Genomic DNA, 21,466 nt, shown 5'->3' on the forward strand with positions numbered 1-21,466 from the left:
TCACCAATGTAATGCACAAATCTTGTCAGCTTCTGATCAGCTCCTATCAACTCTGATTTCAATAGGGAAATCCACATGCCAAAGGCAACTCACAACTCTAGATGTCAGGTCTTGATGTCCTGAGTCTTTTTGAAGAATAATCAAGACAACTCTATCATGTTAGGCAAAACTACTTTCCTGCTATCTCTTTCTTACCTAATCTTCCTAGCTCCTGCTGGGCAAAAAATCCTCTGCTACTCTCAGGCAGCTAAAGCAGTGGCAAACTCTTTTAACACAAAGCCACCCTTACCAGGATACTGAGAATGTGTTATCATTTTTCAGTGACAAGCAGCTCCTTTAGACCAGAAGAGAATTGTCAAGTTCTCTAAAGATCTCTGAGTCTCTGAGGAGTTTCTCCCTATCAAACTACATATTATAATAGAGTCATACAGGTTTTCCTCAGCCTGCTCCTCAAACAGGAAAGAATTCTGCTTTGTTCAGTCAGGTCTCAGCCAATCCACACCTCTCCTCCCAGCAAAGCAGATGCAAAACCTGTCTTTCCCCATCTTGTTTTTCCCTCTCAAACCAGAGATGGCAATCAAGGGTAACACAAACTCTGAAAATCTATAAGCCTGTAGGTGGCACCAGAAGGCAATCCTGATTTTATCTACTCAGATCCCTTTAAAGTCAGGCCTCTTTTCCATTCTAAAGGGTTTCCATCCAAACAATTGCTAGCCTATTATCTCCTACATTTTGAATCCTGTGCCTTCTGTCCCTGATTCCTCCAGAGCTCTGCCTTCTCTCCTATTCTTAGCTTCATCAGTCATGTCTCACCTCATTCTTCTTCACTGACTCCCAACACCTCAAATTTTGTTGTTGGTCAATCATTTTAGTCTTGTCTGACTCTTCATGACCCCATTTGGAGTTTTCTTGGCAAAGATACTGAAGTGGTTTGCTAATTCCTTCTCCATATCATTTTACAGATGAAGAAACTGAGGCAAATAGGATTAAGTGACTTGCCCAGGGTCACACAGCTAGGAAGTGTCGAGGTCATATTTGAACTCAGGCCTTCCTGAATCCAGATATGGTGCTATATCCATGGCACCACCTCACTATCCTGTGAAATACATACATATATTACCCACATGCATATAATCTTGTTATATATCATTTCTCAGTTATAATTCTCAAAACACTGAAAAGAATCACATGCCAGTGAAATGATGATAATAGAAATGGCTAACATCTGTATAACATTTGCTATATGCCAGGCACTGTGCTCTGCACTTAATAACTATTTTATCATTCGAGCCTCACAACTGCCTTGGGAGGTAGGTGCTATTATTATTCCCATTTTGCAGCTGGGGAAACTGAGGCAAACAGAGGTTACATGATTTGCCCAGGTCACACAGCTAGTGTCTGAGGTGGAATTTGAATTCAGCTCTTTCTGACTCTCCATTTGTTGCTCTATCCATTGTACCACCTACCTGCCCTGCCACCAGCATTACAAGGTCCTCTTAGCACATTTGGGGGTGAGGAGACTCAGAACAGTGCCTGTTACTCCTCAATATTTTATCTGAGAGGCTGTTCCTTCTGAGCCTAATTTTATCAGTTTTCCTGATATGTGTCCTTTTCATGCCCATTTCAGCAAACAAAAATATCTCCACTTGAAAGGGGCAACATCTTGGTTATAGATAAGGAATCTGAGGTTCAGAGAGGTTAAACAACATATCCAGGGTCACACAGAAAATAGGTAGTAAAACCAAGATGTAAACCAGACCCTCTTTCCACTCCTCTCCACTCTCTTTGTTTCTAGGTACTTCCAAAATTTTGACCTCATATTTCCCTTTATTCTTGTAAAAAAAAAAAAAGAAACCCCCTAAATCTTTAGTCATCCTGGTAGTATTGTAGATAGAAGTGATGGACTTAGAGTCTGCAAGATCTGAGGACAAATCTTGCCCAGACATCGACTAGCTGTGACTTGGAGTGAATCACAACCTTTCAGCCTCAGTTTTCTCATCTGTAAGAATGGTAATGCTAACAATATCACCTTCCTCACAGATCTGTAAAGATAAATAAGATATTTGCAAACCTGAAAGAACTGTACATTAGCCCTAACTGCTAGCTATTCTTTTACCCTTCTCCGCTGCAAGATCACACTGTCAGGTTAGAGTCAGAGAACGTTAAGAGTTGGAAGGGGCCTCAGGGCATTACTAACACCTTCATTTTACCGGGGAGAACACTGAGGTCCTCCACCCAAGATTATAGAGTTAGTGGTTCTTCCTTCCTTTCACTGAACATTTTAAAAATTATATAAAGGGTACAGGTGTATAATTGAAAGCATGTACAGAGTTTATGTACATACACTTTTTGCCCTTCTCAATTCTGATACATTTCAGTAAGCATCTCCAGCCGGGAAACATTTCTCCCGATCTGTCTCAACTCGCAGGAGGGTCTCTTCCCATGGAAAAAAATCAGGATCACCCTTTGACACGGCTCCCTTCTTTTCCCTCCTACTTTCTGCTCTCTCGTCTTCTCCCCACCCCATAAGCAAAGTCAGGCATCAGAGGAAAGGAGGGTTGTGTTGGAGAGAGGGAGGAAGAGGGGAGGAGAGAAAGACAAAAGAGGGGAGAGGGTGGGGAGAGAAGGAGAGAAAGAAGGGAAGTGAGAAGGAACAGCTCAGTAGGGAGGAAAGAAAAAGAGGAAGGAAGATTCCGGGAGATCTTGCCCCACTGCACGGCTCAGGGGGCAGGATTGAGGCTGAGCACAGCCGAGGACCAGAGCCCCTGGGGCTGCCCCCTTCAGGCTAAGGGGCCTGGGCTACTGTAGCTGCAGCCACTGCCCGGGAGTACACGTGGGTGGCGGCTTCAGTAGCGGCAGCGACAGTGGCTGCAGAAGCTGGACTGGGAAGGGGGACGCTGTCCTGGGTGGGCACCTCTCCCCCGTTGGAAGGAGAAAACAGGAGAAGCGGGACTAAAGCTCCTCGTCTCTCTGTAGGGAATAAGGAAAGCCAGAGAAGGGCTAGGTAGAGTGGGTAGGGGGTAAGAGAGGTCCGCTCTTGTCCCCTTTGCTGCCCGGGTCCCATGTTTCTGCTCCGAGATCACCGAGCTCTGTGGAAGAAGACAGCGGGGACTGGATCCCCTCTGTTCAGCTGATCCTTACACCTCCATCCTCCCCGCATCCTCCAAATCTAGGACCCAGGCGTCTGAGGGGATGAGAAGATACACAGTGCTGGTCCCTGTTCTCCTAACCTGCTGGGGTCTGCTGCCGGTGTCTGTAAGTAACACTCTTCCCCCGAGGGGGCTTCAGGATTTAGGAGAGGAATAGGGTGGGGGGACTTCGAAATGGCAACATTCTCTCTCCCCCTCTCTGTCCCTCCCCGCCAAATGCTGGTTCCGCTCTATCAAGCTGTTATCAATTCTCTTAGAGCAACCGAAGAGGGGGTGAGCCTACGATGAGTTATCGAGAAAGTTTAGAAAAGGAAAAGCCAACCTTTGGGGAGGGTTTGGGAGTCATTTTCCTACGGGAGAGATCCTGCCTGCTAGGGTGCTCGGCGGATACCCCACATCCCCAGCTCCTTTGCATATTACACATGGTCCATAGCAGGCTGGCTTGCTTTCCTCTTCGTGCACTATCTATCAGATAAACAAGTTCTCCCACGGAGCTCGCAGCCTACACAGGCAGATGTTGCGAACTAGAATCGCTCCAGTCTGGAAAGATATTGGAACTCTACGGCTTAGAAAGAGCTTTTTCTTCCTTACCACCAAAGTTCTTCCCCAACCTCCCTCCCTTGCTGGAAATGGACTGAGGCTGTCTATTCTGAACTCATTACTAAAAACCAAATCCTGATGCTTTGAATGCAGAGCCGCAGCCTAGATAAAACCCGAGGTGGAAGGCTAGAATTGACAATGACCTTTCCAGCTTTCTGTTGCAGAAATCAGGCTGGGCAGTCTTTAACACAGGTTTCAAACTTTAAGGAGAAGCAGCTTGTATCTGACCGGGTCACTAAATATCTACTCCCTGTCTTGAATTCCTACATCCACCTCCTACCCCAAGCCCGACTCCGCACACGCGTGCACAACCCAATACTTTTTGTTTAGAACTTGTTCCCAAGAAAGGAGAGGGGAAAGAAACCTCCTGAAGATTTTGTGTTATTTAAAAAAAAAAAAAAGTAAAATTGAAAATATCTAAGCTGCCACAGCATGAAACTCTCCATTTCAAAGCAGAGTCCTAAAAAAGATAAGCCAAAGTGTAGTGGATAGGTAAAGAAAGCAGAGAGAGAAATCAATCGATTCTTCTTCTAGCTTGAGTAATTCATTATTGGGGATATGATAATGAAAGGTAATGTGTCACAATGGCTAGAGAACCTGCTCCCTTCCAGGAAGACCTGGGTTCAAGTCATCCTTCTGATCATACTAGCTGTGAGAACAGGAGGCAAGTCATTTATTCTCTCAGCCCCTTGCAAGTCTCTAAGACAAATTGTAGTCCAGCTGCTGAATTCCAGATGAGTAAGGAATTACCACACAGGTGAAACCACTGTCCAAACAAAGAAAAGGAAAGTTAAGTGTGAATTCTAACTTTCCTATGTGCGTGCCCTACATTCAGGAAGGTGAAAATGTTTATTATGCACAAGCACTGTTATCACTAACATGTTAGTTGAAATTATGGATTAGAGCAAAATGGTGAAAGTCTTTGTTAGAATTAGTCTTTGTATTTGAGAACACTGTTAACTGTGTTTTCAATGGAATGCAACAATCTGGGGAAAGTTATTTCTGAAATACTTCCTATCTGGGGAGCTTAGGAAGCTTACCAGAGTTACTAAACTTTATATGGAGGAGCCTTCTTTTCATATGTGAATCCACAACTGACCCTATCACTCCCTTCCTTGGGAAGTTGATAGCATGTAAGTATTGTTGTGGAAGTATTTTGAAATACATGATTTCTTAGCACTGCAAGATGATGCTATTTATTAATGCTACTTTGGTCATACTATTTTTGTGTCTATTACCTGTATCTAAACCATACTGCTCCTTATTCTTAACCATTCTAGCCAATTCTCATCAATGATGTGAATTTTTTAATCAATAAGATTTTTCTCCATTTTGATATTTAAGCCTATGCACAATTACTTATTTGTCAGAAACACAACCTCATTTGCAGTCAGGAGTTTTCTCAACTTGTAGGTTGTACAACAGAGAGAGAGAGAAAAAAATAAGACCTTGGCTCTTTAAAAAATATGCAAGGTAGACTTCCTGTTGTATAAATTCTTTGCCTAATGCACTATTTAGTATATATTCTGCAAATGTTATCTCCTCCAGAAAAAAAAAAGTCTATACTAGGAACTCCATCCAACCTGTTTCAATGATACTGAAATTATATGTTTATAAAAACAAAAGGAACATGATTCTTTCCTTATTTACTTCCTTAATAAAAATATTCTTTGGCCATACATTCAGCCCCCCAATCTGAATTCTTTAACAAATAAGATGCAAGTGAATAAATAAGTGTAGACATTGGAAAAAGGGGAATTGACCCTTCTTATCCACAAACACAACTCTGAGAATCAACACTCTACATGGATAGTAGTGTTAAGCTCGAAGATATAGAAGATTTCTTAGCTTTATCTTCCTGTGGAGATAGCTAGCATTTTTGAAATCACTATGTATATAATATATTTAAATATGGTTATAAAATGGGAAATGATCTGTCTCTTCCTCTGTTTCTCCTCCCTTCCATCCTGTGCTCTAAATTTTAAAGTTAAAGAAGGCATAATCTCACATTTTGTGACTCATTTTGAAATCTTTTCTACCCTGGTTTGCTTAGATTAGTAAGAGCTAACTTACGGAACAGTGGAGAGTGCTTCCGAGAAAATATGTTAACATATTTGCATCTGCTACAGTGTCATTAAGTAGTCCCCTATGAATGCACACCCAGTGCATTTACTTAAATCAACTCATTTGCTATGAAATGTTATGAATTTTTGTAACAAATAATTGCTCAACTAAAGCACTCTTTTGTTCCTAAGATTAATGCAAACTCAATAGAGCATATCATTTGTTAATATAATTTTCTCTTAAAGGTGAAAGAAGGCCATATTCAGTTATTCTCCAAAAGCAAAAAGAGAACTTCATTAAATAATAACACTAGAGAGATAAGGTTGATTGATCTTGAATAATATAATAATAATGAACAGTGGAGAAACTCTGGGAGTATGAATGTGGTGTTATCTTTTTTAAGGAGGGATGGGATTAATTTTATTCCAGTGTGGAAGGACTGTCACTTATGAAACATTCCCTTAACTTCCTATAGGTAAATGGCATTCACCCAGAATGCAGATTACGTTTGGAAATCCATGAAGAGGAAATCAAATGTATAGCCTTCCTAAATGCCCAAACAGAATACAAAGGTAAGAGGAAAGGTGTGTTTGTTGTTGTGTCTGACTCTTCATGATCCCATCTGGGGTTCTCTTGGCAAAGATGGTGGAGTGGTTTGCCAATTCCTTCTCCTGCTCATCTTACAGATGAGGAAACTGAGGCAAACAAAGTGACCTGCTCAGGGTCACACAGCTAGTAAGTGTCTGAAGCCGGACTTGAACTTCTCTTCCTGATGCCAGACTCTATCCACTGCACCACCTAGCTGCCCTAAAACAATGAATAGGTATTCCCATGGCAAGAGTATCTCTTAATTCTGTCTCAGTGAAAGTACTATTTAAGACTGTAGCTCCAATTAAAATTTCCTTTTCTCTTTTATGAGCCCCAGGAAAAGTAAATAGTGTTAAGAATAGTTTGAGCAGTTTTGACATTTCAGTCAATTAAAAGTAAGCTTTAATCCTCAGCGGTAGCACAGTTTCGCTGGCTTGCACTGATAGCAACAGTTACTAAAATAATTACATGGTAATTGTTAGGAGAAGATAAAGCAGTCCATGTCGCATGAAGGGAAAATGTGTCCCATTCCTTGCATTTGGGTGCTATATTACTTGTTTGTTTTACTTTCAAGTTCAAATAAGTGGAAAGCTCATCAGAAGGTAAATAGGGAGAATTGCCTCGGTGAGGCTAGAATAAATATACCTTTTTGTTGTGTTAAAATTTTCAAGTTCAAACAAACAAAAAAGAGTACTCAGGAAATACAGACCCAAAAGAGGTAGGATCACACAGAATATTTACAAGTATCTTGCCTCTGCCACTTACTAGATATATAACCTTGGGCAAGTCATTTAAACCCCACTGGATCTCAGTTTCCTTATCTAACAGATGAAAAAGTCAGGATTGAATTGGTCATTCCGCTTTGGCTTTGTCCTTGGTCCTTTATCATTAAAGACTTCTCTGATATAAAACCCAGGATGGGGCTCTATTAATAAACCTGAAGGATAACTTGATAGACGGCCTATGTGCTTCACAGTTCTATTGAAGGGTAGACGAAGCATATGGGGTGCGTTCTATGCAGAGGATATATGGGGAAAATATGGATCTGAGCTCCACAAAATAAGGAAATGTGGAGGGGCTGCAATTTCCCCCCAATGGAGGGAGTATCACATTAATGAGATAACAGATTTGTTAAATCATGTCTATCTGTGTATGTGTGTGCTTATATACATGCATATATCTATACATATATACATATATGTATCTATTATACATAATATATTTTTAAAATCTTGGTACTTTTCGTTATTAGTCACATGGTCTGAGACAAGTCACTACCTCATTTGTGGGCTAAGAGGAGTAGATAACTTCTAAGATCCCTAACAGCTCTAAATTTCATTATATTCAAATTAGAAAGAACCTCAGAGTTGTGGTTTCTGGTCTAGGTCTACTAATAATTAGTTGCATAACCTTGGGTAAGACAATTTCCCTTAGTTTCCTGATTTATAAAATGAAGTAGCATTTAGATAAAGTCATACTGTCCAGGCCTATATATCATGAGTAGGTCATAGTTGATGACAGGCCAAAGACGGGATTACTAATGCCCAAGGACCAGATAAATTCCCTGGGGCAAATACAGGAAGATCCAAATAGTTGGTAACAGGATGATAGCCAGAAGGCAGGAAGTTGGCATTAGTTGGATAAAAGATATTGCCAGGGGATTCCGTATGTAGGAACTATTTGGAAGTCTGTCTAGTAAGTAATCATTATCAGCAACGTTTTATAATTCAGATAACAGGAAATCAGTCACAGGGACTGAGAAAAGGGAGGAGCCCAGTACCCAGAAAGATTGGGGTTGTGGGGAAATGAGACAGAAAGATTGGGGATGTTGAGCAGGAAACAAAGGAAGAGACTTGGGCACAGAGTGAAAATAAAATGATCTAGTTGTTAGAACAGGGCTACAAGGCAGCTACTTTGTCACAAGGAAGTAAGTTACTGGAAAGAGGAAACAAATTCTGAGTGGGATCCAAAATAAGACTTACTTTATGTTGAGCTATGGAAGCCACTGGCATAAAGCTCCATATTATTATTATCAGTATTGTTATCATTAACATGCTTTGCAGACCTGAAAGCACTTTATATGCGTATGTATCAGTTATTCTTCTTAAATGACTAGCAATGATTTCGTGATAAGCTCTGGAACCTACTTGCTTAAGCTTTCAAATTATTGTTGTTGCACAGGGCAAACTTCAAATCACTATGTATCTCATCTAATAATATAACTGGCTTTGTTGCTACCGTCCAGTTGTTTTTCATTCATGTCCAATTCTTCATAACTTCATTGAGGGTTTCTTGGCAAAGATACTTCAATGGTTTGCCATTTCCTTCTCCAAATATAATTAATAGGTCATTATTCATAATAATAACTGAGAAATATAATGCTTTCAAGTTCACAAAGCACTTTATTATATACATTATTTCATTTGAACCTACCTCATACCCACTCTATGAGGTAGGAACTACAGATCTTATTATCTTCATTCACAAATTAAGAAACTGAGGCTCAGGGAGAGAGGGAAAGTGACTTGTCCCTGTTCAGTAAGAAGATTTAAATGTAGATCTTTTAGGGGGAGAAGGAGGTGAGGCAATCAGGGTTAAGTGACTTGCCCAAGGTCACACAGCTAGTACATGTCAAGTACCTGAGACCAGATTTGAACTCAGGTCCTCCTGACTTCAGGGCCAGTACTCTATTCCTTGTGCTGCCTAGCTGCCCTGAATGTAGAACTTCTTGACTCCTAGTCTAGTATTCTGCCCAAGAAAAGACTGATTACAGAATCTGGACAGATATGGAACTAAGTTGGATGTTAAATATTCCTAGCTGTCTAGGTCAGAAGGATATGGAAGTCAGAAACCAAGATGGCACCAGCTCTGTGCGATCTCAATGTGTTCTGGTCACATTTCGAAATGAGATGTACTAAATCTAAATAAGAGTCTCAGAGAGGAGTAAATAAAATTATTAAGGAAATAGGACAACTGCTATATGCAAAAAGATTAAAATCACTTTATCAAAAAATTATCAAGTGCTTATTCTACATGTAGCTCTATGCTAGGTACTAGATGAGATTCACATTTTAGATAAGATTCTAATTCTGCCCTCATGGAGCTCACATTATGGTAGCGACTTAAGGACACATATACAAATAACTGTATTCCAAAATAATACAGATGTGCATGAGAAGGGTAAAGTAGCGCAGATAATTGCTTACAACTGGAGAACTGGGGAAATGTTCCTGGAGAAGTGTCATTTGAGGTGGGCTTTAAAGAATGGAAGAATTCAGAGAAAATCATAGAATCCAAAACTGGCAGAGTTTGGAGAGGCCTGAGAAAGCATCTAGTCCAGCCTCTTCATTTTGCTGAAGAAACAAACATGGCTGGTAAGTGGAAAAGCCAGGATTTTACCTGACTCAAATCCCTTGCTCATAGACTAGTCATTATTCCTACAATGGAAAGAGATGGATTGCTATAAGCCAGGGAAAGGTATTCTATGTATTGTAAACAACATGAGCAAAGGCACAGGAGCGAGGAAATGCCATGTGTATATGGAGTGTGGCAAGTGATCTGGTTTGGCTACAGCAAAGAGTAAATAAAGGGAACCAAAAAGATGGAGATTCTTTAGTTTGGAAAGGGAAAGCCTTAAAAAACATATACTTGGCGTCTGTATATGGCGGACACTGCAAATATAGGCATTGAACACTCATCAGTCCCTGAAGCCTTCTCACCTTGGAACATCCCTGTGCTATACTGACCTCCTTCTCCGCTTGGTGAGGTCCTGCTTGAGCCTCTGTTGTGCAGAGGGTCCCAGCAGGATCAACCTTCATTTCTCCCCAGTCAGACTTTTTGGACTTCAACACCATGTTCCATACCAGGTCCCTTCACACGCACACACACACACACACACACACACACACACACACACACACCCTAACGCTTTTTAGTTCCCTTTTATGTACTGTCTTCTCCCATTAGATTGTAAATTCTTTGAGAGCAAGGAATGTCTTTTTGCTTGTATTTGTATCTCCCATGCTTAGCACAGTGCCTGACAAAGCAAGTACTAAATCAGTTAGTCAGTCAATAACCATTTATTAAGTACCTTCTATGTGCTGTGCACTGTGCTAAGTGCTGGAGATTTTAAAAAAGACAAAAGACAGTCTGCTCTCAAGAAATTCCAAGTCTAATGGGAGAAACAATATGCAAACTACACACAAACAAGTTATATACGGTAGAAATTGGAGATAATCAATTTCCAATTGGAAAGCACTGGCACTCGAATTAGTAGGGATTAGTTCCTACAGTAGGTATGATTTTTAACTAGAACTTGAAGAATTACAGGAAAGTCAAGAGAAGGAGATGATGAGGGAGAGAGTTCTCTACATGGGGGCCAGTCAGGGGAAATGACCAGAGTTGGGAGATGAACTGTCCTATTTAAACAAAAGCAAGAAGACCAGAGTCACTGGATCACAGAGGACATGGTGGAGCATAAAGTGTAAAAAGAATGGAAAGCAGGGTGGAGGAAGCAAGGGGAAATTTAAGGAAGGCTTTGAATGCCAAATAAAGAATTTTATGTTTTATCCTGGAGGTAACAGTAAGGCTGAACTTTACTGAATCGGGGCAGGCAGGGAGTGACATGGTCAGACCAGTGCTTTAAGAAAATAAATTTGAAAATTCATTATAGGATAGAGTGAAGAGAGACTCATGGCAGGGAAGCCAAACAGGCATGAGGCGGTGAAGGCCTGTACCAGAGTGATGTCAGAGGCAAGAAAGGGTCAGATTTGAGAGATGTTATGAAGGTAAAATCCAGAGTCCTTGGCAACAGCTTAGACATGGAGGGAGAGAGAGAGAGTGAGGAGCTGAAAATGACATCTAAGTTAATAACCTTGCTTTGCCTTGCATATTAACCAAATTCAAAATTATTTAACAGGAGAGCACTCCATAAAGATCAGAATAAATAAAAGTACATATTATTACTCAAATTATAGAATTTTAAATATCAGGTATTCCAACCTCCCACCTAGTTGAGGAACCTGCCTGAAAACCACCAGAAATGCAGAGTTTACTGTGCTCATTTCACTGTCTGACAGCTTTCACTCTTTAAAACATTGCTTGTTATTTTGAACTCATCTGTTTCCTTTTAACGTACATACACTGTTTCTAGATCAGCTTTCTAAAACATTAGAGACCATTTCTACTACCTCTTCTGAATGACAGCCCTGACAATTCTTGAAAAATATTTTGTTAATCATTGCAATGGTAATGGTATTTACTAGCACTGTCATATGAACATATCACATTTGATCTATTCTTATATCCATTTTACAGATGAGGAAACTGAGACTCAGAGAGGTCTGTAACTTCTCCAGGGTCATATTGCTAGTAAGTGTCTGAGGCAGTATTTGAACTCAGGTCATCCTGATTTCAAGCTACACCTTTCTAAATCTGTTTTATGGATACACTTTAAATTATTAGTGTCCATCTTAAAATGTTATACCTAGAGTTGAACGCAGTATTTAAGATACAGTCCAACTAGTTCAAAACACCATGGGACTACTGCTTTCTATGGTTAAGATACTATATTTCTATCAATATGGCCTAATATCAAAATCACATTTTGGCAACAATATTGCAATGTTAGCTAATATTAATAATTCTTTGCATACACATCCCAGACCTTTTTCAAATGTTCTCTAGTTAAGTCAAGCATCTTTCATTTTGTAGTGTGAAGTTGATTTTTTAAACACTTAAATAGAAGATTTTACATGTATTCCTTTTAAATTCTACCTAGGATCACAGAATTTTATAAATGGAAGGGACCTTGGCATTCAGTCCAACCTTCCTATTTTACAGTTTCAAAAACCCAAGTCTCCAAGAAGACTTTCCTAAAGACATACAGCTACTAAGTATGTAGTGATGATTCCAACCTTTTAATTCCAAATCCAGGGCTCTTTCCACTCATTTATAGAATGTTGAGATTCTGTTATCTATTGTATTAGTACAACCCTTAGTGCTTCTATCAGAGACACATTATTGAGATGGATGGGCCATAAATTTGAACCAATATGGTAGTTATCATGTTTGTGCATACATAGCATGCACATACACCAACATACATAGATGTGAGGGATAAGAAAGAGAGAGGGGGAGAGAGAGAGAGGGGGGGGGGAGAGAGAGAGAGAGAGAGAGAGAGAGAGAGAGAGAGAGAGAGAGAGAGAGAGAGATCATATAAATACAGAGGAACCTTGTAATAATACCATTAACTATTTGATACTAGCTTGATCCATCTTGGTGCCCATCTAAGGAGATTCACAGAATAATAAATTTAGAGCTAGATAAGATTATGGAGATCATGTGATCTATTCCAACCTCTTCATTTTACAGATGAGAAAACTGGAGGAGGTGAACCTAGAGGGTTTAAGTTACTACCCCAAGACCATATAATTTGTAAGTTAATGATTAATGAAAACGACCTCATGAAATGTCTGGGTTTTTTTCTATAGAGTGGTTCCATACTGTTGACCTAAAGTATAGGGTTCTAATCAGTATACAGTGTGCAGTAATAATCTCATCCATACTATAGGAAAGGTTTTAGGGGAGAAGGTTAAGGGGTAACAATAGAGTCTAAACTTATGATTTTATTGGTGTAGAAAATTTCCAGTGTGGAAATCTCTTCATTGGTACAAATCAGCAACTCATATGTGATATATAACCTTAGAGATTTACCCGGAGCATTCATGGGCAGCATAGATAATAAGTGTCAGAAGCAGCAAATTTTCCTGATGGAGATAACACTTTCTACAGTACTATGCCACCTCTCCAAAGGAAAGGCAACTGTGAAGAAGCTATACTGTGTTTGAAAATAATAAAATTTTAATTCCTTTAAATTTGGCTATGACTCTGTCTTGTTCCCTGTAACCACATCCTGCCCCCTCCCCCCCAAAAAAATCATTCCAAGTAGGGAACTTTCCTGATATGTGTGCTTCACCTTTGCTCAGACAAACCTTGGGATGCACTAAGATGACAAAATATATAGGAGTAGAACAAGGAGAATAAGTATTTATTTATCCTACTATGTGCCAAGCACAGTGCTAAACATTTTGCAAATAGATTATTTGAAAGATCTAGAATTTCATAGTGGAGAAAGCAGTGATAGTTGGGGTTTCAGACTTGTAGACTGGCTACACAGTCAACTATTTACTATCTGTGTTAATAGTAGGGAAAACATAATCACTGTCTTAAAATGTTTGAATATGGAAAAGGAAGGAACTGAGAAACCTTGGGATCAATGTCAGAAAGACTTCCTAGCAATTAGAACTATCCAGAAATGGAATGAACTGTCTCATAAGGTAATGAGTTCCCTGTGACTAGGAATGTTCAAACATAGTCCAATAGGATTCATGCTTGTAAAGGTCAGATCAGAGGGTTTCTGAAGTCCTTTCCAACTCTGGGGTTCTGTGATACTAATGGGAAAGAAAAAGAAAAAGAGAAAAACCCCAATGATCTACCCATTTCTAGTCCTGACCCAACTTGGTTACAGAGGATACCAACCCTTTTCTCCAAGAAGGAGAGCTCTGGTCATACAATGTCCCTACTAGAGAAAAACCACTCTCAAATAATCACAAAATGAATATGTAATATGACCAGATGCTGGGGAAGAGGCACATCAGTCAGTTTACAACTAAGAGGCTAATGTGAATAGACAATATAAGACTAAGGGTATGACTAAGCCTCATTAGTGTGAGTGAACTTATGAAATGTTGTACTTAGGAAATGTTATTTTATGATTCATGATCCAGTTTTTTTCTTCCTTTTCTTTTCTTTCTAAATTGACTGTGGTTGGTTGTCTCACTTGCTAGATGTTGCAATGGATATAGCACTGGAGTCAGGTCTGGAGTCAGGAACACTCCTCTCCCTGAGTTCAAATTCAGACACTCATTAGCTATTTGACCTTGGACAAGTCCCTTAACCCTACTTGCCTTAGTTTCTTCATTTGTAACATGAGCTGGAAAAGGAAAATACAAGTCACTTCACTATCTTTGCCAAGAAAATCCCAAACAGGGTCATGAAGAGTCAGATATGACTAAAATGACTAAACAAATACCTCAGTTGGCTGAGTACTAAGGAACTTAAGTTCATTCTGTTCATTCCCTACTTAGGGCAGTTGATTTTACTGAGTTCCATGACCACAGATTTGGCATTCTCACTTTGGCCAGTCATCTCACAAATACAGGCTATCAGTCAGAAAAGAATCCAAGTGCAGTACTGTGGATGATGAAGGGAGAAGTCTATCCTTACCACTCAGCGTGAATACCCCAGTGATGGTGGGCCAGTATTAGTCACCTGATTATCCAATGATGACACCTTATTCACTTTTAATTTATCATTCCATTTTCTTTGTGGTACAAGTGGGAAGAATATTGCATATAGAATCAGAGGACCGAGTTTCAATTCCAGTTCTGCCACTTACCATGTGGGTGATCTTGGAAAAGTGACTTAACCCCTCTAGTAATTTAGTTTTCTTACCTGTAAAAATGAGATTGGACTAAATGACTTCTAATGTCCCTTCTAATTTTCCATCTGTGAGCTATCACCTATGATATTTCTTCTACAAAAATTACCACACTCCTATCTCCTCCATATCCTTTCCAAGACTCTCCAGTGTCAGCTGGGAAAGGACAGAATGTGATGTTTTTAGTTATCATCTATAAAACAACTTTGCTTGCTTAGGGCATGTAACTCCAGACAAGGAAGTGTTTTGAAAACAAAGCTACTAATCAGTTGCTTAGTAATAATAAGTTCCACTATTCCATTGGCTATACATAGTGATTCAATTTCCACTATTAGCACTATAGAAAAAAAAAAGATCTGCATTTGCTTCCACTGACCTTTGGATCCATTCAAAATGCCTGGTAACAAACTTTTGTTTGTTACTTTCCAAGACAAAAGCAATAATAATGTAGAACTGATGGTAAGGTAAGTCTGGCCACTGCTGTGCTTTTTCTAAGGGGAAGCAACTCTTGTTTTAGATTACTTTAATTTTTTTATTTGAAATTCGTGCAGCACAAATGCCAGGGATAAAAATAAGATATTAAGATACCAGAATAAAGATTCCATGGATGGTGTAAAACAGAACTGACAAAAATGAGTCAAGGCATGCTAATTGGAACTAGGAAAGGGGGGAGGAAGTGATGCCATATTTTTTCCTCTGTAAGTATTTGCATGTGCGTATATGTTTAAATGAAAGCTGGATGGAGCATTTTTCAATCCAAAGAGGTCTCTAAAGGATAGTCTGCTAAATAACACAGGTCTAAGAAATTATTTGGGAGAGCACAGGAGGAAAGAGTGCTCATTTCATTTACAAGGTAGGAAGAGGTTACTAGTTACATGGCATCCTCTTTCCCTTGGCTCTATGTTACGTAAAAAATTAATAGCAATTCCAAACCATTTGAAGGGAATCATTTGTAAGAAAGAAAGCCTACTGGGCACATAGGACTTTGTGTTTTAATATTGTTTCGCTGCTAAGCTTGACTTAATCTTACCACTGTGTGTGTGAGGCACTCTAAATCCCACAACCCCCAAGTCAGACACAAGGCACCAAACCCTGCCAGAAGATGCCTTCGTTTTGTCTCCATGCACCCACTCACCTCTCCAGTATTACAGACAGGTGACATGGGAAGAGTCAGTGGCATTAGGTTTCTCCACTGATGCCTACTTTCAACTTAAACTGAGACTGTATATGAATGGGTATATTTTTTCAATCAACCCCCAGATTTCCTATGAAACCATGGTTAGAGCATCTCTCCAGTGATAATAAACTACCTTGGGCATGTACAGATGGTATTTTATACTTTTCAAGATACTTTGATATGGGGTAGATAGGACAGTAGCTATTATCTCCTTTCTACTTTAAGAGTCAGAATGGTCTGATGACAAGAATGCTAGCAAATTCAGAAGCAAAACAATTTCTTACTTTTTATATCATGGCTTCTAAGTACTTAAACAGAAATTATACATATATTTTCCTGAGCAGGGAAGAATATGGGAGGAAATCATGAGAGACTCTACTTCATGGAATTTTAGAGATAGAGGATTTTATAACCTAAGAAATCTCATTTTACAGATAAGGAATACCTACAGGCTAGCACATACCTATGCCCTAAGAGTAGCATAGAGCTAAGTCATTCTTCAACTTTTTCTCTTATGGGTTCAAACATAGATTTTTTTGGTTAACCACCCTCCATTAGTGCTCTCAGGCAGCTAGGTAGTGCAGCGGAGAGAACCTAGCTCTACATTCATCCCAGTGAACTAATCCATATGTGTTTGATCATTTTTTCCACTCTAAATTGTTACAGTCTTTATATATTATAAACCATTTGCCTCAATGTGGAATCTTCTGCAGATTTAATGAACATGCTCTGTTCTATTGCCCACATCATCATCCACAAAAAGGTTAATCTCTCTTTGGACCAGTGTCAGCCTCTCTATAGAGGCTTACCATGTTCCTCTGAATTGACATGATAACTCTACTTTGAACATGATCCTCCAGTCAGCAGTGCTGACAGAACTATGATCTCTCCTCTCAGTTTTCAAGTCAAGAAGCATTGACCAATTTCCACAGTGCCAGGCACTGTGCTAAATGCAGGGGCTACAAAGAAAGGCAAAAGTCAGGCCCTGCCTCCAAGGAACTCACAGTCTAAAGGAGGAGACAACATTCAAACAACACAAATATAGAGGGAAGATGTTATGGAGGGCAGAGAGGCTTCTTGCACACAGTGAGACTTTATCTGAGACTGAAGAAAGTCAGGGAAGCCAGGAGGTAAAGATGAGGAGGGAGAGAGTTCCAGGTATGGGGGACAGCCAGGAAAAATGTCTAGAGTTGGGAGGAGCATCACATGTGAGAAACAGAAAGGAGACCAATGTCACTGGACTGTAGAGTACATAGAGGGGAGTATGGTTTAAGAACTCTAGAAAGTTTTTGATTAATAATGTGTAGGGAATATAAATCTTAAGAAAAAATAATTTCCATCTCTTGTTTCTCCTTCTTAACCTTGGCATGCCTCTGTCACAAAAGGGAATTACATTGATCTAATAGGGATGTGTTGTTTATCCACAAACCTAGCTGGATTATTACCCAGTATCTGATGAATGGGCCACCATGCAAGACTGTCAGCTAGCTAAGATGTGGAATAGGATGTTACCCTTTCATTGTCTATTAGCATGATGATCCTGACAGCATTTCGATATAGCACAACTTCACTCTCTGCCACAACCTAGGGCTAGTATTGGGTTGTAGAGGCCTTTGATAGAATGTAAACTCCTTGAGAGTAGGGATTTTTTCTTTCCCAATTTGTCTTTGTAAGCCTGGTATCTAGCACAGTATCAGATATTCAGTTAATAATTCTGTTGATTGGTTGAAGAAGCAAATGACCTCAAGGGTCATGCCTAGTTGAGGGGTTGGTTCTTTCTGAACTAAATTCTCCCCATTCAATCAAACAATAATCATTTTTCAAGTACCTGCTATATACTGGGTACTATGGGAGGCACTGGAAACCGAAATACAAAACTGAAAAGGTCCCTGCCCTCCAGAAGTTTATATTCTATAGGAGGAAACAACTAAGCTTTTAGAAGTGTGCTTGGTGCATAATGGACATTGAAGCAAACAAAGTCCAGAAATTCCATGGGACTCAGTTTTCTCACCTATAAAATGTGAGAGTTGGGCTAAATGCAATTTTCCAGTTCTAAATTTCTTAAACTCGGATTCATTTTCTTTGATCCTATTTCCTTTTTGCATTAGAAAGTGTGTTGGGGCAGCAAGGAGGTGCAGTGGATAGAGCACCAGTGCAGGAGTCAGGAAGACCTGAGCTCAAATCTCACCTCAGGCACTTGACACTCACTAGCTGTGTGACCTTGAGCAAGTCATTTAGCCCCAGTTGCCTCCTCCTGGGTCATCTCCGGTCATCCTGATGAATATCTTGTCACTGGACTCAGATGGCTCTGGAGGAGAAGTGAGGTTGGTGACCTGCACAGACCTCCCTTACTCAAAACAAAGGCAAGTGCAAGTCACGTCATTATTTCTCTGATGGCACGGTCTTCTTCAGCAGCGAAGGACGAACACACACACACACACACACACACACACACACACACACACACACACACACACCTATTGAATTGAAGTCTTGTATATGTCCCCTTCTTTCCTTTGACATTGCTCTCAACATCAAGCAGGTCCTCGCCACTGAAGGTCTGGGCTACTACAATAGCCTGCTGGCTAGATTTTCTGCTCACTCTCCTCACCTCCAGCTTCTTTGGGTTTTTCCTTCAAAATTCAACTCCAAACCCACCCATTCAAAGAGACTTTTCCCTGACTTCTACCCCACCTCAATTTTTTGCTACACCACCCCCAACATACTTCCTCTGAGATTACCTATATTTTAGCCTGCATATTTACATATATGTATAAATACACAGATACACACGTGTGTATAGTATGTGTTTCCTTTTTGTCTCCCCCATTAGAAATGACTCTTAGATGGCAGAGACTTTTTCCCCTTTCTTTGTACCCTCAGCATGTAAATGCACAATGCCTCATGTATTTATTATTGTTGAGTAATTTTCAGTCCTGTCTGATGTTTTGTGACTACATATGGGGTTTTATTGACAAAGATAATGGGGTGATTTGCCATTTCCTTCACCAGCTCATTTTACAGATGAGAAAACTGAGATGAACAGGGTTCAATGACTTGCATAGGGTCACACAGCTAGTAAGTGTCGGAGGCTGCATTTGAACTAATCAAGATGAGTCTTCTAACTTCAGGCCTGACCTTCTATCCTGCTACTTTTTTTGTTACCTGTTTGACTTTAGGCAAGACACTTAATCTTCTCTCATCTATAAAATAAGAGGATTGGATTACATGTTCTTTAAGGTTTCTTTCACTTCTAAATCTCAGAGATTACTGAGAATTCTTACTCTAAGAAAACAGTCTAACAGCAAAGTGTAGATTCAAACATCATGAATCATAAGAGGTATAATGGAAAAGACATGAATCTTAAGCAGGTAAAACAGCGACATCACTAAAGACTGCAGTGATAACCAATTTGGTTTGAGAGGAATCTATTAAAACAATGATTAAAAATGTGACATACTTTAAAAGAGGAAGCGCTATTTAAGTGACAAAGGGGCTGATTGGATTAAAGATGAGTCCCTCACTTTCTCACTCTTTCCTGATAGCTCAAGGATGGGCAGAATATTGAACAAGTGACATGCAATGGCACGGAGTAAAAATGGCATTTGTTAAGAGCTCATCAACTCTCCCCACCCATAACAGCATCTCTTTTTTTTTTCTTCCTTTACCTTTTTCTTTCATTCACCCAGTTCCTACAACTACTTTTCCCATCATTGTTTTCCACTGTCCAGAGCCAGAACCTAGGGTGGGGTGATCCGTCTTTTGCCCCAGGGAAACAAAATTTAGAGAACATTGATAGCACTCCCATCTACAGAAAAACAAATGGACGTAGCATTTAATTAGCAAGACTATTTAGTTAAAATAAGAAGTAACCAGATATACCACTCTAAGTGAGTACCTGTCTTGCCTTTTATTTCCCAATAATCCTCCCTACACCTTTTAGTGGGGGGCCCCCAATAACATTTTCTGAGTGCCCTGTGACCTTGGCCCACAGGATCCTGTCTATTGAATTTTGTGTCTCCAGTCACCCCTAGGCTGATGTCATGGAGCCTCTCCCACCATAGGCCTTATTTCCCAGGATGCTGGTCCCTGAAATTTGTCTTAAAAAGTTGAATGGAGGAGAGTTTAATGCTATTTTTTCCCAGGGGAATTTTGTGCAACTTTCTCTAGGCATCCAAACTGTATGTTATGACTCAGTCTCTGCCCAATGACACAGGCAATCCTAGAGAATTTCTTAGGCCTGTGGATGGCATTTGGAGTTCAGAAGATTACTGCCTAACTGAAAAGATTCTGTCCAGGTACTCTGCTATGCTCCTGTTGAGTGACTGTTCTAGCTGTTGTCCCGTTAATCAATTAGTATTACAGAATGAATGCAAAGTGGGAGCATTAATTTTTGTGAGTGGGGATATATTTCTCTAAAGACAGTGTGAGAAGAGGCTAGAACAGAAAGAGTCAACAGTGGAAGCAGGCTTTTAAATTGCCTAATTAATAAGGGTGGAAAGACCCTGGGTTATTTCAACATGTTTAAAACAGACCTCCTTATCTTTTCCCCAAAAAGCTGCTTCTGAAGTTCCTCTACTGACCCTCCTATATTCTGTCAAAGGTGTTTCCATCCTTCCAGCCACAAAGGTTTGAAACTTGTAGTAATTCTTAACTCCTTTCCCCTCTTCTCCCATTCCCCACCCCCCCATCTAAATCAGCTGCAAAGTCTTGATCAATTGGTGTCCAGGAACACCAAGAGATTAAACCCCTCATCTTCTCTTGCCTAGACTTTTACAACGATTTGGTCTACATATCTCAAGTCTCTTCCCTCTTTGCAATTCCATGTAGATAACAAAGTGTTAATCCTAAATCACATGTCTAATGTTATTTACTTGGATCAAAAAAATGCCAATGACTCCCTATTACTTCTTAGAATAAAATACAAACTGCCCTGTGTAGCGTTTATTGTCCTTCAAAAACCTGGCTCTGACCTGCCTTTCCAGGCCATTACATATTACTCCCCTTCGTTCTCTCTAGGGCCTAGACAAATTGATTTTCTCACTGTTCCTTCAACAAAACATTCCCTTACTTCTTCCCATGCCTTTGTATATGTAGACTGTCTGACCTGCCTGCAATGAATTGTCTTCTCACATCTTAGATTCCTTGTCTCCTTCAAAGAGCAGTTTAAATGCCTTCTCTTATGTAAGACCCCTTCATGCTTCCCCAAGTTTGCAAGTACCAACCCTCCTGCATTTATTTTGCATATATTCTTGTAAATGTTTTACTTGTATTCTCTAATAAAATATAAGCTTTTGGGGGGTAGGAACTATTGTTTCCTTTTCATTTTGTAAACTCTACATCCTGGCACAGAGCAGGCACTTAGTAAATGCTCAGTTACTAATTTTT

General features: G+C 39.8%; 1 protein-coding gene across 1 annotated transcript in view; it reads left to right on the top strand.

The window, feature by feature from the left end:
- The first annotated feature begins 2,626 nt into the window (after positions 1–2,626).
- The window catches only part of VIPR2 (vasoactive intestinal peptide receptor 2), a 141,291-nt gene continuing 122,451 nt past the window's right edge, over positions 2,627–21,466 (top strand). Inside the window, exons 1-2 of the mRNA XM_072652070.1 lie at positions 2,627–3,255; positions 6,289–6,385. Of these exons, the coding sequence (XP_072508171.1) occupies positions 3,193–3,255; positions 6,289–6,385 (160 nt within the window). The 5' untranslated portion in view covers positions 2,627–3,192. The remainder of the gene's footprint in view (positions 3,256–6,288; positions 6,386–21,466) is intronic.

Source organism: Notamacropus eugenii, chromosome 3 (genome assembly GCF_028372415.1).
Source record: "Notamacropus eugenii isolate mMacEug1 chromosome 3, mMacEug1.pri_v2, whole genome shotgun sequence".
Lineage (NCBI taxonomy): Eukaryota > Metazoa > Chordata > Mammalia > Diprotodontia > Macropodidae > Notamacropus > Notamacropus eugenii.